Source organism: Oryzias latipes, chromosome 16 (assembly GCF_053564925.1).
Source record: "Oryzias latipes strain Hd-rR chromosome 16, Olatipes_Hd-rR_3.1".
NCBI classification, from domain to species: Eukaryota; Metazoa; Chordata; class Actinopteri; order Beloniformes; family Adrianichthyidae; genus Oryzias; species Oryzias latipes.
The window spans coordinates 24,933,333-24,953,372 of NC_136252.1; the positions used below are offsets into that span (position 1 = coordinate 24,933,333).

The 20,040-nt window shown below is 36.8% G+C and overlaps 1 protein-coding gene across 1 annotated transcript; it reads right to left on the minus strand.

Annotated features, from left to right (window-relative positions):
- Window positions 1–770: 770 nt before the first annotated feature.
- Window positions 771–19,751, minus strand: LOC101158971 (meprin A subunit beta-like). Its single transcript, XM_023964560.2, has 22 exons — window positions 19,608–19,751; window positions 19,389–19,407; window positions 19,257–19,295; window positions 19,119–19,144; window positions 18,966–19,047; window positions 18,557–18,674; window positions 16,601–16,779; window positions 16,068–16,286; window positions 15,445–15,606; window positions 13,973–14,203; window positions 13,399–13,851; window positions 13,133–13,309; window positions 12,177–12,279; window positions 5,954–6,058; window positions 5,364–5,468; window positions 4,773–4,877; window positions 4,182–4,286; window positions 3,591–3,695; window positions 3,001–3,105; window positions 2,617–2,721; window positions 1,941–2,000; window positions 771–1,554 (listed from the first exon to the last, which is right to left on the minus strand). Exons 1-22 carry the CDS (start codon window positions 19,725–19,727, stop codon window positions 1,476–1,478), a joined length of 2,802 nt encoding a protein of 933 aa, XP_023820328.1. The 5' UTR covers window positions 19,728–19,751; the 3' UTR covers window positions 771–1,475.
- Window positions 19,752–20,040: the final 289 nt, after the last annotated feature.

The following is a 20,040-nucleotide window of genomic DNA, read 5'->3' on the forward strand; positions in this document are numbered from 1 at the left end:
AACTTTGCTGTTTGCTCTGTATACTTGTGCTTACAACTTGTAATTTTATCTACTCAAAAAACGGCTGCACCCTTTAGTGGAAAACTTCAGAACAGCCACCCATACACTTGCACAGCAAGTTTTATGCAGGGGTTAGTTTTGGCTTGGTTGTGGGTCAGCAGGTAGTCTGATGAGGCGTCTTACTGGTCACATGCAAGTACGGCCCTCTACTATAACTTCTGCTGTACGGATCTAACCGCCAGCCACTCTGCAAAGCCTCTCAGAGATGGTTTTCCATCTTTCTGTGGGTAGAGGTAATGCCGGAAAGTCATTGCATCAGCTGGGAGAATAAGGGACCGTTGTACTCTATATATTTTTTAATATAACCCAATTTCCTAAAATAAGTTTTGTTTTGTAAGGCAAACATGTTTTTTATATAAATTATGCTTTAATGGTAGAATAGTCCACAGTTAGGGTCCAACTGTCTTTTCCTAAAATATCATTTAAGATTTTTATAGTTAACATTCATCATTGCTCGGAGAGCATAGCTTCCATAATCCATGGACACCAGTGAAGATCACAAATCATTGAAGAAAAGAGGTTCAGAGCACTGTTTAGTGGGTCTAGATGACCCAACTCCCAATGTTAAAGTGCCTAGGATAGCACAAGGGTTATTAGAATTTAATAAGACCAGAATGACAATCTTTTCAGTAATGTTGGCATTCATGCACCGGTAAAGAAAGTTGTGCATAGTAACATAAATACATTCTTGTTCAAAGACCACACAGTTATTAAACTTTTCATAATAGATTTATTCATTTATAAGATTTTTGGAGAAATAGATAAAAAATATGCAACTAAATCAATGTTCATCTTAGCCGAAAGTTAAATGAAAACTGCCCAGGACTGGCAATTAGTCAGCCATCTTGTTTTAAAATCAGCCTCCCTTCATCACCTTCATTACATCATTAAAAAGCCTCCAGTTTCTGATAAATCACAGTAACAATTATGTCATTGCAGCGACCTCTTTCTACAGTAACTTCCATAAAGAAGGAAGTAACAATAAGCTGGGGTTATGTGAACAGTGCTGGATAACAAACAGTTTTCTCAGACTCCAAAGAAGCTTTGAAAATAAGTTCTCCTATTTATCATATACAAAATATGTGTGTACATACATGTATGTATATATGTACGGGTATATACATATTTTGTGGCGAACAAATCATTTAAACATACACATTTTTATGTAAATTACTTATATTCTAGTTTTCCTTTTTCCATTTCACAGTTGATATAAATAAATTAACTAATGATTATTAAAAAATAATTACTTCCACCTTCAAATGAGTATTATTTTTCTTTTATATATCCATGTTTGTTGTTCCAGAAAGTAGGATGTTTTAACGTTACAATTATACCATAAACCCAAAAATTCCAGATTTAATTAATTGAATCACCTTATTTAATAATCACATGAAACAATGAAGACATCCACACTAAGGTACCAGAATCATCAGGACTAGTAGGAAGATGAGGGTGACAGAGGGCATCATGGCAGGAGAGTGGCAAAAGATGCTGCAGCAGAAGAAAGGAAATATTATCACATTACATTACATTGTTGCATCCATTTGTCTACCTGTTGAAATACATGTTATGACTTCATAGTGTACATATCTATGATGGTAACATAGATAACAAAATGGCAACATTTTGAATTCTATAAAGAATAGGTTTTTATAGCTGTGGACAGAATAGATGTGTAGCACTCAGTGCCTTAGCAAATCTGAAGGCACCTGTGACTACAAACATTGCATACTGTGTAAAACACTGAATTATTGTGTTTCAAGGGCATGCTTGTGGTTTTCCATACTTTGACAAAATATACTCAGCGCTTTGATATGTTCTATGACTTTGAAGTTTAAGTTAAAACTAGAGAAAAACAAGGGGAAATAGTAGGTTACCTGTCATCATCTTTATCTGGACGATTTTGTGAAGTTGAGGGGAACTCAGTTGGTGTGATCCTGCAGAATTATCAGCATTTTTGGACAAGAGAAACTATTATAAACTACAATTTTATAATGTAGTAAAAATAGGTCTCACATCAACAACATGGTCCTATACACAATCGACAGCCTTCATGTTGCTGAGAAAAGCATCCTTTTTGCATTATTTTTGCATTATATTTTGCATTCTGACAAACAGCATGAAGATCACGTTTTCACTTTTAAAAAATCAAGAAGAATTTGCATAATTTACAGGAAAAAACAATACAATAATGTCCAAGTAACCAATGCAACAGCATTAAATAAAGTCACTGTTGACAAGATGATAATTTATGACACCACTTATTTGATGAGTTTATACAAATGATAAGAAATAACTTATTCACCCAAAACATCTAGACAGCCACATGTATTGTGTTACTCTGCTGACAAATTGTCTGCTGCTGAGTCAATGTCAAAGTGGTAACAGGCTTTACAAGACACTGCAGCAAAAGTTGCACCTCATCACATTTAAATGGGTAATCTACTAGATAACAATTTATAATTAATAATAATAAAATAATTAAATAATTACACTTTAGAGTAAAACATGTCATCATGTCATTTATAAGAAGAGAAAACTATGTTCGGATACCTGTCATCATCTGTTGTTGGAGGATCTGGTGGAGATTGGGTTGTTATGATGGTGGGTGGAGTCTTGATGATAGTGGATGGGGTTGTAGTCTCTGCTGGCGGGGTCCTACAAAAACATTTGTTTTTCAGAAAAAAAAGGAACGTAATTGTCCAAAAAACCACTTCAACAGAGTTATATGAAAGCACTGATGATAGATTATTATTTAATAGTAGTAATTTAAATGACATCAAATAATTTGAATTGGTAAAGTAAAACATTACTGAAAACTCCAGAACAACAATTAATATTCTTACACAAGTTAGTCCTGCAAGACTTTTAATATATTCATTTGTATTTTAGAAAACAAATAATGGCAAATATGAAATAAAAACAACATTAAAATACCTTTTCCGAACTGTTGTTGGAGGATCTGGTGGAGATGGAGTTGTAATGATGCTGGGTGGAGTCTTAATGATAGTGGGTGGGGTTGTAGTTATTTTGTCTGTGGTCCTGCAAAAGTCACATTTTTCTTAAAGAAAATATTTAACCTTGGATATCTGCTAAATGTACGTCAATCTGAAATGAGCAGATTTGCTTTATGCACTACCAGAATAAATATTTGAAAAAAAATCACCAGCTTTTATGTGTCTACATGTACGAATTGTAAAGATTGAACAAAAAATCCTGTGATCCATTACTTTAGTATTGCAGTAAGCAGAAAACTGGTATCTTAAGAACAAACAAAAAATGTTTGATTTGCTGAAGTCTCACCAAAAAAAACTTTTTCTTGTGGACCTATTCATCTAAGGATTTTGTATTATTCCTAAAATTAGCTATCTCTATTGCTTACAGTGCATGTTGTAAAAACAAAATTGCCTTCCACCAAACAAACTCATTATACCAATTTTTCTGTTACTTTTCTACATTTTACAAACATTTTTAGAAATAAAAAAAAACCCAAAAGTTAGGCAAAAATCTTGGTGATGTTGATATACCTGACATCATCTGTCGTTGGAGGATCTGGTGGAGATGGACTTGTTATGATGGTGGGTGGAGTCTTAATGATAGTGGGTGGGGTTGTAGTTATTTTGTCTGTGGTCCTGCAAAAGTCACATTTTTCTTAAAGAAAATATTTAACCTTGGATATCTGCTAAATGTACGTCAATCTGAAATGAGCAGATTTGCTTTATGCACTACCAGAATAAATATTTGAAAAAAAATCACCAGCTTTTATGTGTCTAAATGTACGAATTGTAAAGATTGAACAAAAAATCCTTTGATCCATTACTTTAGTATTGCAGTAAGCAGAAAACTGGTATCTTAAGAACAAACAAAAAATGTTTGATTTGCTGAAGTCTCACCAAAAAAAACTTTTTCTTGTGGACCTATTCATCTAAGGATTTTGTATTATTCATAAAATTAGCTATCTCTTTTGCTTACAGTGCATGTTGTAAAAACAAAATTGCCTTCCACCAAGCAAACTCATTATACCAATTTTTCTGTTACTTTTCTACATTTTACAAACATTTTTAGAAATAAAAAAACCCCCCAAAAGTTAGGCAAAAATCTTGGTGATGTTGATATACCTGACATCATCTGTCGTTGGAGGATCTGGTGGAGATGGACTTGTTATGATGGTGGGTGGAGTCTTAATGATAGTGGGTGGGGTTGTAGTTATTTTGTCTGTGGTCCTGCAAAAGTCACATTTTTCTTAAAGAAAACATTTAACCTTGGATATCTGCTAAATGTACGTCAATCTGAAATGAGCAGATTTGCTTTATGCACTACCAGAATAAATATTTGAAAAAAAATCACCAGCTTTTATGTGTCTAAATGTACGAATTGTAAAGATTGAACAAAAAATCCTGTGATCCATTACTTTAGTATTGCAGTAAGCAGAAAACTGGTATCTTAAGAACAAACAAAAAATGTTTGATTTGCTGAAGTCTCACCAAAAAACACTTTTTCTTGTGGACCTATTCATCTAAGGATTTTGTATTATTCATAAAATTAGCTATCTCTTTTGCTTACAGTGCATGTTGTAAAAACAAAATTGCCTTCCACCAAGCAAACTCATTATACCAATTTTTTTGTTACTTTTCTACATTTTACAAACATTTTTAGACATAAAAAAACCCCCCAAAAGTTAGGCAAAAATCTTGGTGATGTTGATATACCTGACATCATCTGTCGTTGGAGGATCTAGTGGAGATGGACTTGTTATGATGGTGGGTGGAGTCTTAATGATAGTGGGTGGGGTTGTAGTTATTTTGTCTGTGGTCCTGCAAAAGTCACATTTTTCTTAAAGAAAATATTTAACCTTGGATATCTGCTAAATGTACGTCAATCTGAAATGAGCAGATTTGCTTTATGCACTACCAGAATAAATATTTGAAAAAAAATCACCAGCTTTTATGTGTCTACATGTACGAATTGTAAAGATTGAACAAAAAATCCTGTGATCCATTACTTTAGTATTGCAGTAAGCAGAAAACTGGTATCTTAAGAACAAACAAAAAATGTTTGATTTGCTGAAGTCTCACCAAAAAACACTTTTTCTTGTGGACCTATTCATCTAAGGATTTTGTATTATTCATAAAATTAGCTATCTCTTTTGCTTACAGTGCATGTTGTAAAAACAAAATTGCCTTCCACCAAGCAAACTCATTATACCAATTTTTCTGTTACTTTTCTACATTTTACAAACATTTTTAGAAATAAAAAAAAAACCCAAAAGTTAGGCAAAAATCTTGGTGATGTTGATATACCTGACATCATCTGTCGTTGGAGGATCTGGTGGAGATGGACTTGTTATGATGGTGGGTGGAGTCTTAATGATAGTGGGTGGGGTTGTAGTTATTTTGTCTGTGGTCCTGCAAAAGTCACATTTTTCTTAAAGAAAACATTTAACCTTGGATATCTGCTAAATGTACGTCAATCTGAAATGAGCAGATTTGCTTTATGCACTACCAGAATAAATATTTGAAAAAAAATCACCAGCTTTTATGTGTCTACATGTACGAATTGTAAAGATTGAACAAAAAATCCTTTGATCCATTACTTTAGTATTGCAGTAAGCAGAAAACTGGTATCTTAAGAACAAACAAAAAATGTTTGATTTGCTGAAGTCTCACCAAAAAACACTTTTTCTTGTGGACCTATTCATCTAAGGATTTTGTATTATTCATAAAATTAGCTATCTCTTTTGCTTACAGTGCATGTTGTAAAAACAAAATTGCCTTCCACCAAGCAAACTCATTATACCAATTTTTCTGTTACTTTTCTACATTTTACAAACATTTTTAGACATAAAAAAATACCCAAAAGTTAGGCAAAAATCTTGGTAATGTTGATATACCTGACATCATCTGTCGTTGGAGGATCTGGTGGAGATGGACTTGTTATGATGGTGGGTGGAGTCTTAATGATAGTGGGTGGGGTTGTAGTTATTTTGTCTGTGGTCCTGCAAAAGTCACATTTTTCCTTTAGAATAAAATAAACCTAATAATCCAAATCACCACTGCCACAGCATCATACAAAGGCATTATTGACAAACCAATTAGTTAAATGACACCATATATTTGATTTGTTAATGACGAGCTTATAAAAATCTCAAAATCACTAATCAGTTTAAGCAAACATTTACTCCTGTTAGTAAAAAAAAAGCATGCACTTTATGAATTGAATTTTATTTTACCCCCTTTTTTACGAAAATATACATATAAGCTATGTGTGCTCAGAAAATGAAGCTTTATGGAAAAAAAGAAAAGACAAAATTTTGCAGATAACAATTTGCATTCTAACACGTGTATTTTAAGTCATGCAGCAGGACTTAAAACAGGGGTGTCAAACATACGTATAGTTCAATCTGGCCCAGTCCTTAAAGTACAAAAATTAAGGATTTTTAAAAATAAAGCACATTTCTAGTCCATTCCTATGATAGTTTTAATGAATTAACCGAAATGCACACTAGGGGGAGCAGAGGAAAAGCAAAACAAGTGAAACAGTATTTCTCTGCACGTGCCAAAAGCAAAACCTAACAGCTTTCCATCTGGGTAAGATGCAGTTTGGTTCCCTGTGAGTCTCACTGCTGTTACATTGCAATAAGAATGAGTAGTGACCCCCTTATCACCAAAATGTTGTCAATGAGTTTGATTTGTTCACAGAGCTGAATACAAAACCTGCATGCTTGGTATATCATCAACATATTGGATGTGCAAGGACTCGCTGCTTGCTTTGCCGGATGACATTCCACCAGAGATCAGGTTCCCAGGGGGCTCCTCGCCAACCTTCCCTCTCCCCACTTGAGATGCCGCAGGCGGCGCACACAACGACGGCAGAAATGAGGCAAGAGAGGCAGCCTGCGGGCTAGGCTAAGAGCTGACCCACAACGACCAGCGCTCCCGAGTCTGTTTCTGTCCAACTGTCGGTCGCTCGTCAATAAGATAGACGAAATAAGACTGAGGATATTCTCCGACAAGACCTGCAGGTGTGTGTCGGTGTTCACGGAGACTTGGCTGGACAACAACGTTCCTGACGAGGCTATCGGGATTGCCGGCTGCACTGTTTACTGGGCCGACAGGACGGCCTGCTCCGGTAAGAAGAAAGGCAGAGGCGTGTATGTTTACATAAACAACAACTGGTGCACAGCTGCGGATATAAACAGGACTTACTGCTCACCAGACCTGGAATATCTGGCAGTGAAATGTAGACCACTTTACTTGCCGAGGGAGTTTTCAATCGTCCAGATCATTGCTGTTTACATCCCACCACAGGCTAACGCTAAGCTAGCGCTAGAGGAGCTGCACGGCCTTGTGAGCAGTAAGCTAAATGCCCATCCAGAGGGAGTAATTATTGTGGCAGGAGACTTTAATCATGTAAAGCTTAAAACAGCACTGCCAAAGCTGCACAAATACATTGACTTCCCCCCAAGAGACGGCAATATTCTGGACCAGGTGTACACAAACATCAAGGGAGCCTACAAACCTGCAGCAGCCCCCCACCTAGGTCTATAAGACCACATCTCTTTATTACTGACCCCATCCTACAGACCAGTGGTGTGCAGAAGCAGACCCACTATAAACACTGTACAGGTGTGGAGTGAGGAGGCCACAGCATCTCTCCAACACTGTTTTGAAGTCACGGACTGGGATGTGTTTGCTGAGGGATCTGACCTGCAAGACTACGCAGCTGCTGTACTGGATTACATCAAGTTCTGTGCAGAGGAAGCATTACCCAAAAAAACCATCAGAACATTCCCAAATCAGAAGCCCTGGTTTAATGGAACAGTTTGGGCCCTGCTAAAGGCCAGGACCACCGACCTACAGGTCAGGAAACCAGCTATAATATAGCACAGCCCGGAAGAATCTGACAAAAGGGATCAAAGAAGCCAAAGACAGTTACAGACAACGGATAGAGGGACACTTCATCTAAGGATGCATGTGGCGGCATGTGGAGAGGAATCAGGACTCTGACTGAATAAAGCAGAACCATCACACAGGTCAGTCAGGACAGGGATCTCCCAGACACACTGAACCACTTCTTTGCCCGCTTTGACAAGCAGCAGGGAAGACCCCAGCCTGCTAGCAGGAAGCAGCCTGAGGGGGAGCCAACACTCAAGCTTGAGGTGCACCAGGTGTGATCCACCCTGAAAAAGATCAACACTGCAAAAGCAGCTGGACCGGATGGGGTGACAGGTCGCCTATTGAAGTCCTGCGCTGACCAGCTGGCTGGCGTGTTTACAAATATTTTCAACCTCTCCCTACAGCTGTCCACAGTCCCCACCTGCCTCATATCCACAACCATTGTTCCTGTGCCCCAAAAAACTGCTGTCACAACACTCAATGACTACCATCCAGTTGCCCTCACCCCAGTGATAATGAAATGTTTTGAGAGGATTGTCTTAGAACACTTCAAAGATAACATCCCCACAAAATTCGACAAACATCAGTTTGCTTACCGGGCAAATAGATCTGTAGAGGACGCCATTTCCACCACACTCCACACAGCCCTGACCCACCTGGAGCAGCCAAACACCTACGTCAGGATGCTCTTTGTGGACTTCAGTAGTGCATTCAATGCTGTGATCCCCCACAAACTGGTACACAAACTCTTCAATCTCGGACTTTCATCCACGCTCTGTTCATGGATTATGGACTTCCTGACCAACAGGCCTCAGAATGTCAGGATGGGGAGACTGACATCTGACACCATAATCCCGAGCACATGGCACACCACAGGACTGTGTGCTCAGTCCAGCCCTTTTCACACTTTTCACTCAGGACTGTTCTCCCATCCACTCTTCCAACACTATAGTGAAATTTACGGATGACACTACAGTGGTGGGCCTCATCACTGACAATAACGAGACCTGGTACAGGCAGGAGATCCTCAATCCCACCAAAACCAAGGAGATCATTATAGACTTCATGAGGACTGGGAGAACGACTCAACCCCCACTCCACATCAGAGGTGAGGAGGTGGAACACACTGACTCCGTCAGGTTTCTTGGCATCCACATCTCCAAGAACCTGACATGGACACTGAACACCTCCAAACTGGTGAAAAGGGCCCATCAGAGGCTGTTCTTCCTGAGGAAGCTGAGGAAGGCGGTCTGGCTCCGGGACTTCTCAGAAAACGTTGAGTCCATCCTCTGCCAGGGAGAGACCTGTCCCGGGTGGTGAAGACAGCGCAGAGGATTGTGGGAGCCAAGCTCCCAGACCTGAACGTTGTCTATGTAGAGCGTATACAGAGAAGGGCAAGGGCCCTCAGCATGGACAGTAGCCATCCTGGACATTTCCTGTTTGTGCCGCTGCAATCGGGCAAAAAGTACCGGGTTTTAAAAACAAGGACAAATAGACTGAGACGCAGCTTCTTCCCCAGAGCTGTAGTCTCCATCACCCCCCCACTTTCCATCTCCCACTGACTTAAATCTTATCCATCACAGACAGCCCTCAGTACAACACACAACTGTATGTTCAATAAAGCTGTTTAATTTAACATGACATTCTTATTTGATGCTTTCTAATGTTTATTTACGGATTTTTTATATTCTTATATTTTTTATTTATTCTTTGATGTTTACTTCTTTTTGACTGAGTGCCAACGGAATTTCGCTGTAGAAATACACTGACAATAAAAAATCTTTGAATCTTTGAATCTTGAATCTTTGAACACGTCACAGTGCTCCAAGAATATAACATTCATGATTCAATTAGGTTCATTGTGTCTATGAATTATACTGCGTACTTAAATTATTTTTTATCAGACACTGGTTGGTTTTTTAAATTTAATTTATAAAACGTACCGACATATTTTGGTGGAATACATTCCGCCTTTGTCAGGGTCGTCATCAGGTGGTGGTGTGTGACTTCTTTAAAAACAGATGATTGTGACTGAGTCACCTGTCAAACTTTGACAAGTGACTCCGCCCCTTGATGTCCGTTTTTTGCTGGAGGATGTTGCTCCAGGTGTGAGAGAGCAGGAAGGGCCCCTCATCCCTGTTCATGGAAGTGTGGGCTCGCTTTCTTATCTCCACCGCCTCCATGATCCATCTGCGGAGTCTGTTGTCTTCAGTGCGGAGGACTTTGGCCTTTTCCCAGTCCATGATGTGGTTTTCTTGTTTGCAGTGGTCCGTCATGGCTGATTTCATATTTTCTTGTACTGCCTGTTGTCGTCTGGCTCTTGTTAGTATTTTATTTGTTTCCTTTTCGCATTCTTTTTGATGTTCTGTTTTTCTTGTGATGAAGGTGAGTCCTGTTTCTTTGATGTATGTTTTATTGCAGATGTAACATGGGATTTCATAAATGACATTGCATTTCTTATTTTGTTCGATCTTGTCTTTTGGGTAAACCAGTGGTTGCCTGAGTTTTTTATACGGTTCAACCGGGGTGCTGATGTGATATTTTTTCATGGCCCTTAGGATGCGTTCTGTTATTTCTCTGATGTATGGCAATGTAACCATTCCTTTGTTTTCTGATTTCTTCGTCAGATTTTTCTTCTCTGCTTCCTTGTATTTCCTCTGCTCCACCTATGTTTGTCCCTTTTTCATGGCCCATTGAGGATATTGACACCTGGTTAGTGCATTTTGTATGTGTTTCTTCTCCTCCGTTTTGTCCTCCCCGTCCGTTACCAGTTCTGCATCAAATAAGGTTCTTACGACGTATAATTTGTGAGTGGTAGGATGTTCTGATGTCCATAGTAAATATTGGTCTGTGTGAGTTGGTTTCCTGTAGACTTTTATTTTTATGTCCCTGTTTTCGGTGTGCATGATGTTTATGTCCAGAAAGTTGATGGAGTTCTCTTTTTCCTCTTCATGTGTGAATTTGATTTGTCCTGTATCATCCATGGTGTTCAGGTGGTCTGTGATCTCCTGCGTTTGTCCTGCTTTGATCTCTTCCAGAATGTCATCGACGTAGCGTTTCCATAGGGTTGGACAGCAGGGCTCCAGTGCAGATGTTATTGCTTTCTTTTCCAGGTCCTCCATGAAAAAAACTGCACATTGTGGTTGATAGTGGGTCGCCCATGGGAAAGCCTTCCTTTTGTCTGTAAATTGAGTTGCGGAATTGGAAATAGGTGGATGTAGTAATTAACCGGAGAAAAAAAAAAAACGGAAAACGCAAAAAACGTACATCAAGGGGTGGAGTCACTTGTCAAAGTTTGACAGGTGACTCCGTCTCAGTCACAATCATCTGTTTTTAAACACCACCACCTGATGGCGACCCTGACGAAGGCGGAAGGTATTCCACCGAAACATGTCAGCACGTTTTATAAATTATATTTTGAAAAACAAACCAGTGTCTGATAAGAAATAATTTAAGTACGCAATATAACATTCAGCACCACTACAAGACTCACCATAAAGAAAAGTTTCACCATTTGCATTGACGATAAGAGATTTACCAACTATTAGCTGGACTGACAAAATACCCGTCTGCATTTACTGCAGCCGTGACGTCAGTGATGGAGCAGTGACACACCTTCTTGCAAAAAAGTTGGAGCAAATATCCAAAGCATTTTCAGATGGTGAACTTATGAAAAAAGGATGAAGGCTGCAGAAGTCTTGTGGCCCAAAAAGCTATTGACCTTTTGGCCTCTGTGAATGAATGTGTAATAATAAGATTTTAGGCTAACATGTTGGTTGAGGCATTTTTCCAACTGAGTAAAAACACAAAAAACAAGCAGTTTTTTGCTTTTATGTTACCGGTCCGGCCCACTTGAGATCAGACGGGTTGAATGTGGCCCCCAAACCAAAATGAGTTTGACACCCCTGACTTGAAATGTCAATTTGTATTCTGGAATCATTTACAAAAATAACAGTATCCAATGTGAAATGAAAAAACTATGTTGGGATACCTGTTATCATCTGTTGTTGGAGGATCTAGTAAAGATGGAGTCGTTTTGATAGTGGGTGGAGTTGTAGTTTTGTTGCAGTTTGTTAGTTGCAAAAGTCAAATTTTTCTCCAAAAAAAAAAAGTGACCTAATTTCCAATTTTATATTAATCCTACACTTTGTTGTTTGAAATCCCAGGTTCAGCCTTTGTTGGAACGATAAATATTTAATTAATTTGTCAGGATCCTACCATGAACATGATCCTTCATTTCCATTTGTTGGCTGATGGACAAAGTCAATTGGTCTAACTTGAGGACATGGTAGAGTACTTCCATTAATCAGTGGAGTGAGATCTAACGATAAAGAAAAATACAATTAATGTCAAACAGAAATACATGTAAGTGTTTTTAAATTAACTTTTGATAAAATCTTTTGAGGAACAAAATAGCTCCGTTATTCTACATCTTCCTAATTTGTCTCTTATGTAAAGAAAAATGATGGTGCTAAGTCAGTTTTTTTTTCTCCGCATTTGTGCCAAAAAAAGAATACCGTATTTTCCGGACTATAAGTCGCCCTTTTTTTCATAGTTTGGCAAGGGGTGCGACTTATACTCCGAAGCGACTTATAAATATTAGAAATAAATTGAAATAAATACATTGTTAACCCTCCTGTTATGTTCATTTGTGAGGAACAGAGATGATGTTCCTGGGTCAATTTGATGTATGAGGTATGTTAAGTGTTAAGAGTATGTTAAGTGACTCAGAGAATCAGCAAACTTTTTTTACAGTAAGATCTTGAAGGCTAACAACATAATATTCTATTTTCCAATGATTTCATAGATTCAGATATGCAATAAAAATGAAAAATGTTTCTACAAATACAGGATGAAAACAGAGTATTAGTTGGCCAATGATGCTTCATGAAAAGAATAAATAAATAAGTATGAGAAAGAATTACTGTGAAATTATTAGATAAACAGTCTGCTATGATTGTGTCATATAAGGTTGTGAAAGTTAAAATGCGACTTATAGTCCAGTGCGACTTAACTGTGTTTTTTCTACTTTATAATGCATTTTTGGGCTGGTGCGACTTATACTCCGGTGCGACTTATAGTCCGGAAAATACGGTAGCTAGAATTGAAAAGCAGTCATAATGTTATCAGAGACTACAGTGCCTGCAGGTTACTTAGCAAAATTCTTAACTTGCCTTGAAAGTTGAGGGTAAAAACAGCACTCCCTCCTTTAAGGAACTCTCTGTTTTGCATTTCTTCCAAAGTTGAAAACACATATAAGCCATAAAGAACTCCACCATAGACCTGTTTATTTTTGTCATCAATGAACACTGGAGATCCAATCTTGCGTGGGTTGTCAAAGTAATTGACACCTGTTCAGCAAAAGAACATACATTTTTTGCAATGTAAAAGGGTTCCTTTGGTCTTCTTAAGATTTTTTCTTTAGGTTAAACGCGCTTACCATTTTGGTCCACGTGATATTCGTTTGTGGTGAAACTCCACCTCTTTGCCATCTGCTGCTGAATGTTTGGGGTCTGATCCAGCATTTGAAAAGTCATTTGTTTACGGAGGCTTGGCCACTTCAGTTGATCATCATAATCACCAGACAGAAACTGCATGAACAGTCCAAAATGTGTCCCAAAAAAAAGAGCACCAAACCGGAAAGCATAACCTTCACTGGAGTACTGCCTTGAACTGTATATTTGGGATCCTGAGGCACTAGTGTTCAGCACTCTCTGAAAGTCATCAATCTGCAGGCTTAAATGTGGACACTCAGTCTCATACAGATTGATGTCATCAACTGAGAAGCCTCCTGTAGAGCGTCCTGCTCCTTTCTGAGCTTCAAACACCACCTGGAAATTCTTAGACGCATTTAAGGAAACATGATGAAGCCTCCAGTGAGATGTCCGGGAACCTATAGCGAAAAAAGTTTTAAATATGTCTATACTGTCTCATCTATTGATATCATAAGTTGAAAGGCAAATAGCTAAATTGACAAAATATTTTAAAAATTAACAGTTCAGATGTTGCTTTACCAGTGATCTGCCCCATGAGGCGTCGGGTTCCTGTTAGGTCCTGTTCATTTTCAAACTCTCTGATCCAGATGTTGAGAGTATCAGACTCATTTCCACTGTGGTAATAGTAGAACTGCAGACACTGGATGTGACAGTCTCTTTGGGGAGTCATCCTCTGAGTTTCCAGTTGTGCTGTGTCTCCCTCCTGACCTGTTGCTGTGCTAACATGCATGAAGTAGCCTATTTCTCCACCTAGAAAAGTAACAATAAAAACGTTTAATTTAGGTCATCAAAAAAACAACAGCGAATATATAAATGTATTAATTGTTGTTATCATTATTAAACAGGAAAAATTAAAGCTAAGTATGCAAGCTTCCATATTCCCCTATATGCATTGACTGCATATGAGAATTTGACCTTCGCCTTCCTCACATTCCAAATAGAAACTTCTTTCTTGATTCTTTTGAGAAATAAACAGCTATCACTCTGTCATTATACTTGTCTGAATAACTATTCTAGCTCTGTTGCCTATGTTGATATTTTTTCCTGTACTGCATGTTGTTTTTAGTTATAATCTGACAAATCAGATGTCTTAATAAAAGTATGTTGTCCTGTGCTGAACATTTGACCTGTTTGATTGTTCTGAGCCTTCTATTAGGTGATAGAAGTGTGAACTTCCAACAAGCCCATTCCTGATTGGTGAGATTGGTTGCCATAGTAAAGTTGACCAAGACCAACTTGGACCAATCATTACTTTCTAACACATGTGGTTTCAACACATCGATGTCCACACTACAAAATAGTCACTAAAGTTCTCGAATAAAGTCAATTCTTAAAAGTTAGAAAACTCCTATTTTGACTTTTTTGTTTGTCAGCAGAAAGAGCTCAAGCAAGAGGGACTCATGATAAATACCCTACAAAACAGTTTGGCCCCCACTGTCGCTGATACCAGCATTGATAGAACATATCTTGGCCGGAAGTTTTAGTCTTTGACGAAATTTCGCCAATTTAAAACAGTAAGAAAAAGAAAACTTAAAACTTAGCTCTGAAATTAATTAAATACCAATTCACCATCAAGCAAAAACAACATATACATTAAATTTAATATCGGTCAAAGTTTTATATTAATACTTTTCAATAAATAAATAAAAATCATAAAGACATTCAGGGAAAACAGAGATTATTTTATTTGAGCTCTTTATTTTTTGGTAATGCCAACAATTTTCTTGAGCAATTCAGATTTCTTGGCATTTTCCAAATGCCAAGAAATGGCCTTTATAGCAATAAGCAAGCTTTTGTTGATCTAATATCATGGCTGTATGATCATAGGCATCTCTTAGATGAACTGTTGTGATACATTTTGAATAAGACAGATAACAGATAATCTTATTTTAATGTAAATCTCAGCTGATATAGATAATGTACCATTATTCGTTTTTTTAGTAACATTAAATACATAACAAATTCCTAAATGAAAAAGGCTTCAATCTTACTGTAGTTTTTGCTTCCACTGGGTTGTGTTGTATGATCAGAACTTGGACCACTTGTAACTTGTGTTACCAGTTCCCAGCTGATGCTACCTTGTGTACAGCGATCCATTTCACACAAGGTCCCATTAGAAAAGCCACAGTACATATTAAAGGCAACGGTTGAATCTGTGATGGTGAAGAATTGTGAGAAAAAAAGGAGAAAAGTATTTAGATTTTAATTCAGAACTTTTAAATTATTAATTATTACTTTTGAATTACTTTCAAAAGTTTCTCACAATTCAAAAAATTAATTTATCATTCATGAGCTGAAAAAACTAAGTGGTTTCATCACGATTTATTTAAATTGTTCTTGTGAGATTTGTACACAGATTCTCTTTGTTAAAAATGTTCTATCAATCAACACACCTGTATCAATCTCATCTGTGACTAGCCGAATCCACTGTATTAACAAGCTTTAAATATTATTCAGAAATAAGGAAAACAAACGTTTTTTTCATGTATATGTAAGTATATAACACACCTCTTGTCCACATTTTTTTAATTGCACTGTTCCTCAGTTTTAATAGCTAAAATAAACAATTAACATAAATCTACATTACATTAACTTTCAAGTGTTTACTACTTACTACATTTGTAGAGAAGGTTTAGCTCCAGAACATCGTAATGACTCATTTCCAGTGTTTGACCGATAACATTTTGGAATTTGGGGTCTAAGGTGATGATGGTGGAACCGTTTCCATTGGTGAAAGCGTCTTTGCTGTAGTGCATCACTGACCAATAGTCGTATGGCGTTCCATGGGTGGTGCTTACATCTCTTGGAAACTTGTTAAAATTGTGCTCTTTACCTAAATGACACACAACAAATTCATGGATTAGTTTTAAAATACTGCACAAAAAATAGTGTAATGACAGCAGTTAATCGACATCTGATCTGCTGTTAGGTATTAGAGATAATTTCCATAGCAAAAATCACAATACAAATTGTTGACAGTTTAGACAATGCAAAAATTACAAAGTGGTTGATATGTAAATGATGAGTTTATATATAATGTAATTTCTGAAAAAAGTTAAAACAAAAATATGTTATTAATTGTCAAATAAAAATGCAAAGATTTCAATGTGATTCAAGTGTTTTACATAGTGAAAGTATTTCTCAAACCTTTAAGGATGTTGTCCCATACAATTCTCACATAATCATCTCTGTCATATCTCGACTGTTCATGGTAGAAGCCGAGAGCGTGAAGAATCTCATGTTCAACAGTGTGAACATATTCACAGCCGACTCCAAGAGATAAGACCTGCCCATTTGCAACTGCTCTCCCAATAGAAGAAAAACATCTAAGAGGGGAAAAACAATGTTTGTCACAATTGTCACGAAAAAACAGTGTCCACAATCAGTTCATACCTCAGAATAACTTCATGAAATGATACATCAAATAATAGTTACATTACTTCCAAAGAACATTTTTCTATGCATCAAATGTCCTCCTCATACACATCAATTAACAATACCGTGTCATAGTTTTCCTGGCCTGAGTGCATTTTCATTAATTTCCAAAAGAGGGCAACACTGCACAACAAAAGGAGAGCTGGGTCAACTTCTCCATTGACTGTGAATCCTGATGGTAATAGATCATTTAACCAAAGTTTACCATTCAGACCAATGACAGTATATGGGTTGGACACAGTGAGTGTGACGTCACCCATAATAAATGGCTTACTTCCGGCTGCAATTAAATTAATCAATTCAGTCAGCAATGTTTTAGCAATATGGATGCTGCCATGTTGGAGCCAGAGGTCATCAGTAAACAGTGATTGGTCTGATTTGGTCTGAGTCAACATTTTTAAAGCAACAACTCTCGCCAATCAGAAGTGAGCTGGTTAGAAGTCTGCACCCCCATCACCTGATAGAAGGCTACACGAAATCTGTCAAAAGTTTAGAACGCTGGACATGAGACTTCCTACTTTTATTGGAGAATTGATTAGTCAGGTTATGGCGTATACTTATACTTTAATGGCTTATAGCTTGACAAACGTACACTAAACTGAAACAGAAATTAGTTTTAGTTAGAACGTGTTAAAAGCAAAAGCAAGAATTGTTAGTCAGACAAATATAATGACTATCCATTTCTCAATAAAGTTTTTTGGTTTCTTGTAGCCCGCAATCACGTACGATTTAGAATGGGGGTGGGTGCCACTCAGTCCAGTTCTATTACACAGTCAATGGTTCAGACTTAAGCCCCTACCTTCCTTTCAGAACTTTAAGAATGTTGATGTATGTTAACGTTTATCAAAAGGCTGTCAGAGACAAAATGGACAATTTGTCATTGACTTCTTCTTATTTAAAAGTCAAATTCACACAAGTTGTAATCTTTTTTAATGTTGTTTTGAATCAGATCAAATTAATCTTTATCTATACAAAGCACTTCTCATGCTTTAAGCAGCTCAAATGGCTGTTTTTGTGGGATGAGTAGATTTGTTGAGGTCCCACTTAAGGATTAATTGTCATTGTTCATAAACCATGGGTGATGAGATTTTCTATCTAATATTTGTATATCTATGCTATGAGAGCAGGGATTTAGTTAAAAAAAGCAATCTATGGTTGTCTAATGTTAAAGTGAGTTTTCTTTCATAAGTTTAATCTGATATTCCAGTGCTTTGAAAACAGTTGTTTTTTTGTGTTATTGTTAAGTATCTATATATTGGTGTTTTCCTTTTTTTTTCAATAAATTGTTTCGAGGAAGCTAAAAATTGTTTACAATACAAAAATAATTACAAGACATGATATAGAAAAAAAAATACATTTCAATAAGAAAACATCTGTATAAATCACTTTTGTGGCATGGACAAAATTGCTGTACGATTTTTCTTGGGATGAAATGCATTCTCTGTTCGAATGTTGAAAATGATTAAAAATGATATGATGAAAATGATAAAAAAAAATCTACACGTGCTTTTTTTAAAACCAATAATCTAAAAGTAGCATCAATGTCAAAAATTTAATTCATTGATAATTACTGAAATTCAATGGGATTCACTAACGCAATACACTAGTATGATCAGATTGAGTGGACAGTAATCTGGGTTTGGAGTATTACAGGTAAAGAAGACGTACCCGTCTAACTTTTGTATGGAAAGGTAATATTCCTCAGCGTCTCGGAGTTTGAAGTCGATGCAGGATTTCAGTCTGAACTGGTCGAGGGCTCTCAGGATGATTCCTTTAGTATGTATGTCTGTCAACGTCCATCAAAAGATGTAATGGACACAAGGAAATTCAAGATTTAGGTGTTAACTTTCTGTTTCACAGCCATCACTCATCATGCTTTGATATCAAGATATAAGGTTGTTAGTGGTTCTTCCGCATAACTGAATGTTAAACATTTTATTGTGATTTCCCTAAAGCATTTAAGCCTGACTGACTGTGCCTTCTTGAATGAAACATATTTTAAAATGTTCTTTCCTCATGAACGTAAAGACCAGAACCTCAATGAGAATGCTGTTAGGAAAAAATAAATAAAAATTACCAACGCTTGTGTCAAACAAAAAAGGCACTGGGGGTGTCCACAGGTTGATGTCCCCAATAATGGTGCTCCTTTGATTTGGAAGCTAAGATTTAAAAAGTTATAATGAGGCCCAAAAAACCTTACAAACCTTAAAAGAAGAATTGTGTTACATACCTTTACGATGTCATCATGCAATAAATCTGAAGATAAAACAGTGTACTATTTTAACAAAGAAATTAGTAGCAGAAAAGGAGTTTTGCAAATATGTCACAATCAAAAGTTCATATTATATTATTAAGTTGCAAAAAATACCTTTTCTTGATTCTGTGTCATCTTCTGCATAGATAATTTCTATAAAAAAAGAGGAAATAAGACATGATCTTACTAAATATTACGAAGTGATAAGTGTCTTCATTAAATGATGCAATAAGAAAATTCACGCACCTACTGAACCTGTTCCAACCTGGTATAATAAAAAAAAATATTTAAAAGTTTAAACAATAACTTTTTATTTGAATTATTAATCTTGTCTTTAATAGAATTCCAAAATTACATTTACAGTGTAATTTTGTTTTTGCATTTTGTGCTAAAAATAAAAGCCAGTGTAACAATATGTCAAAATTTTCATCCTTCAAAAAAATGAATAGAATAAAAAACTCTTACCATTTCGATGGCGTTTAAAACAGCCAAATTTACCACAAGAAAAGTGATGATTTTTGGATCCATTTTGAGTTTTGCTCTTAACAAAAAATTAGATGTACAATGTAAAACCTCAAAATACATTTACAGAGTTTGACAATTAGTTTCCCGTGCCTGTTTTTAAGCTTACATTCCATCACCTGGAAGTCAGTTTCTAGACACACCCAAGCCATGAGGAGGGTTTTTAAACTCGATAAAAGCAAAACCAAAACCGTCAATGTGTGAAAATTTCAACCTGCAGAGTTTTCTGATTGGTTCAATTCACTTGATATAAATAGAACTGTTTACCTTTAATCTGTAGGATCTATGTAAAAAGCAACTAGCAAACACAAAAACTGGTCATTTAGAGCAGCCCCACAAGGTTCAGTATCTAAGGCATAAAACACATTTGATGTAC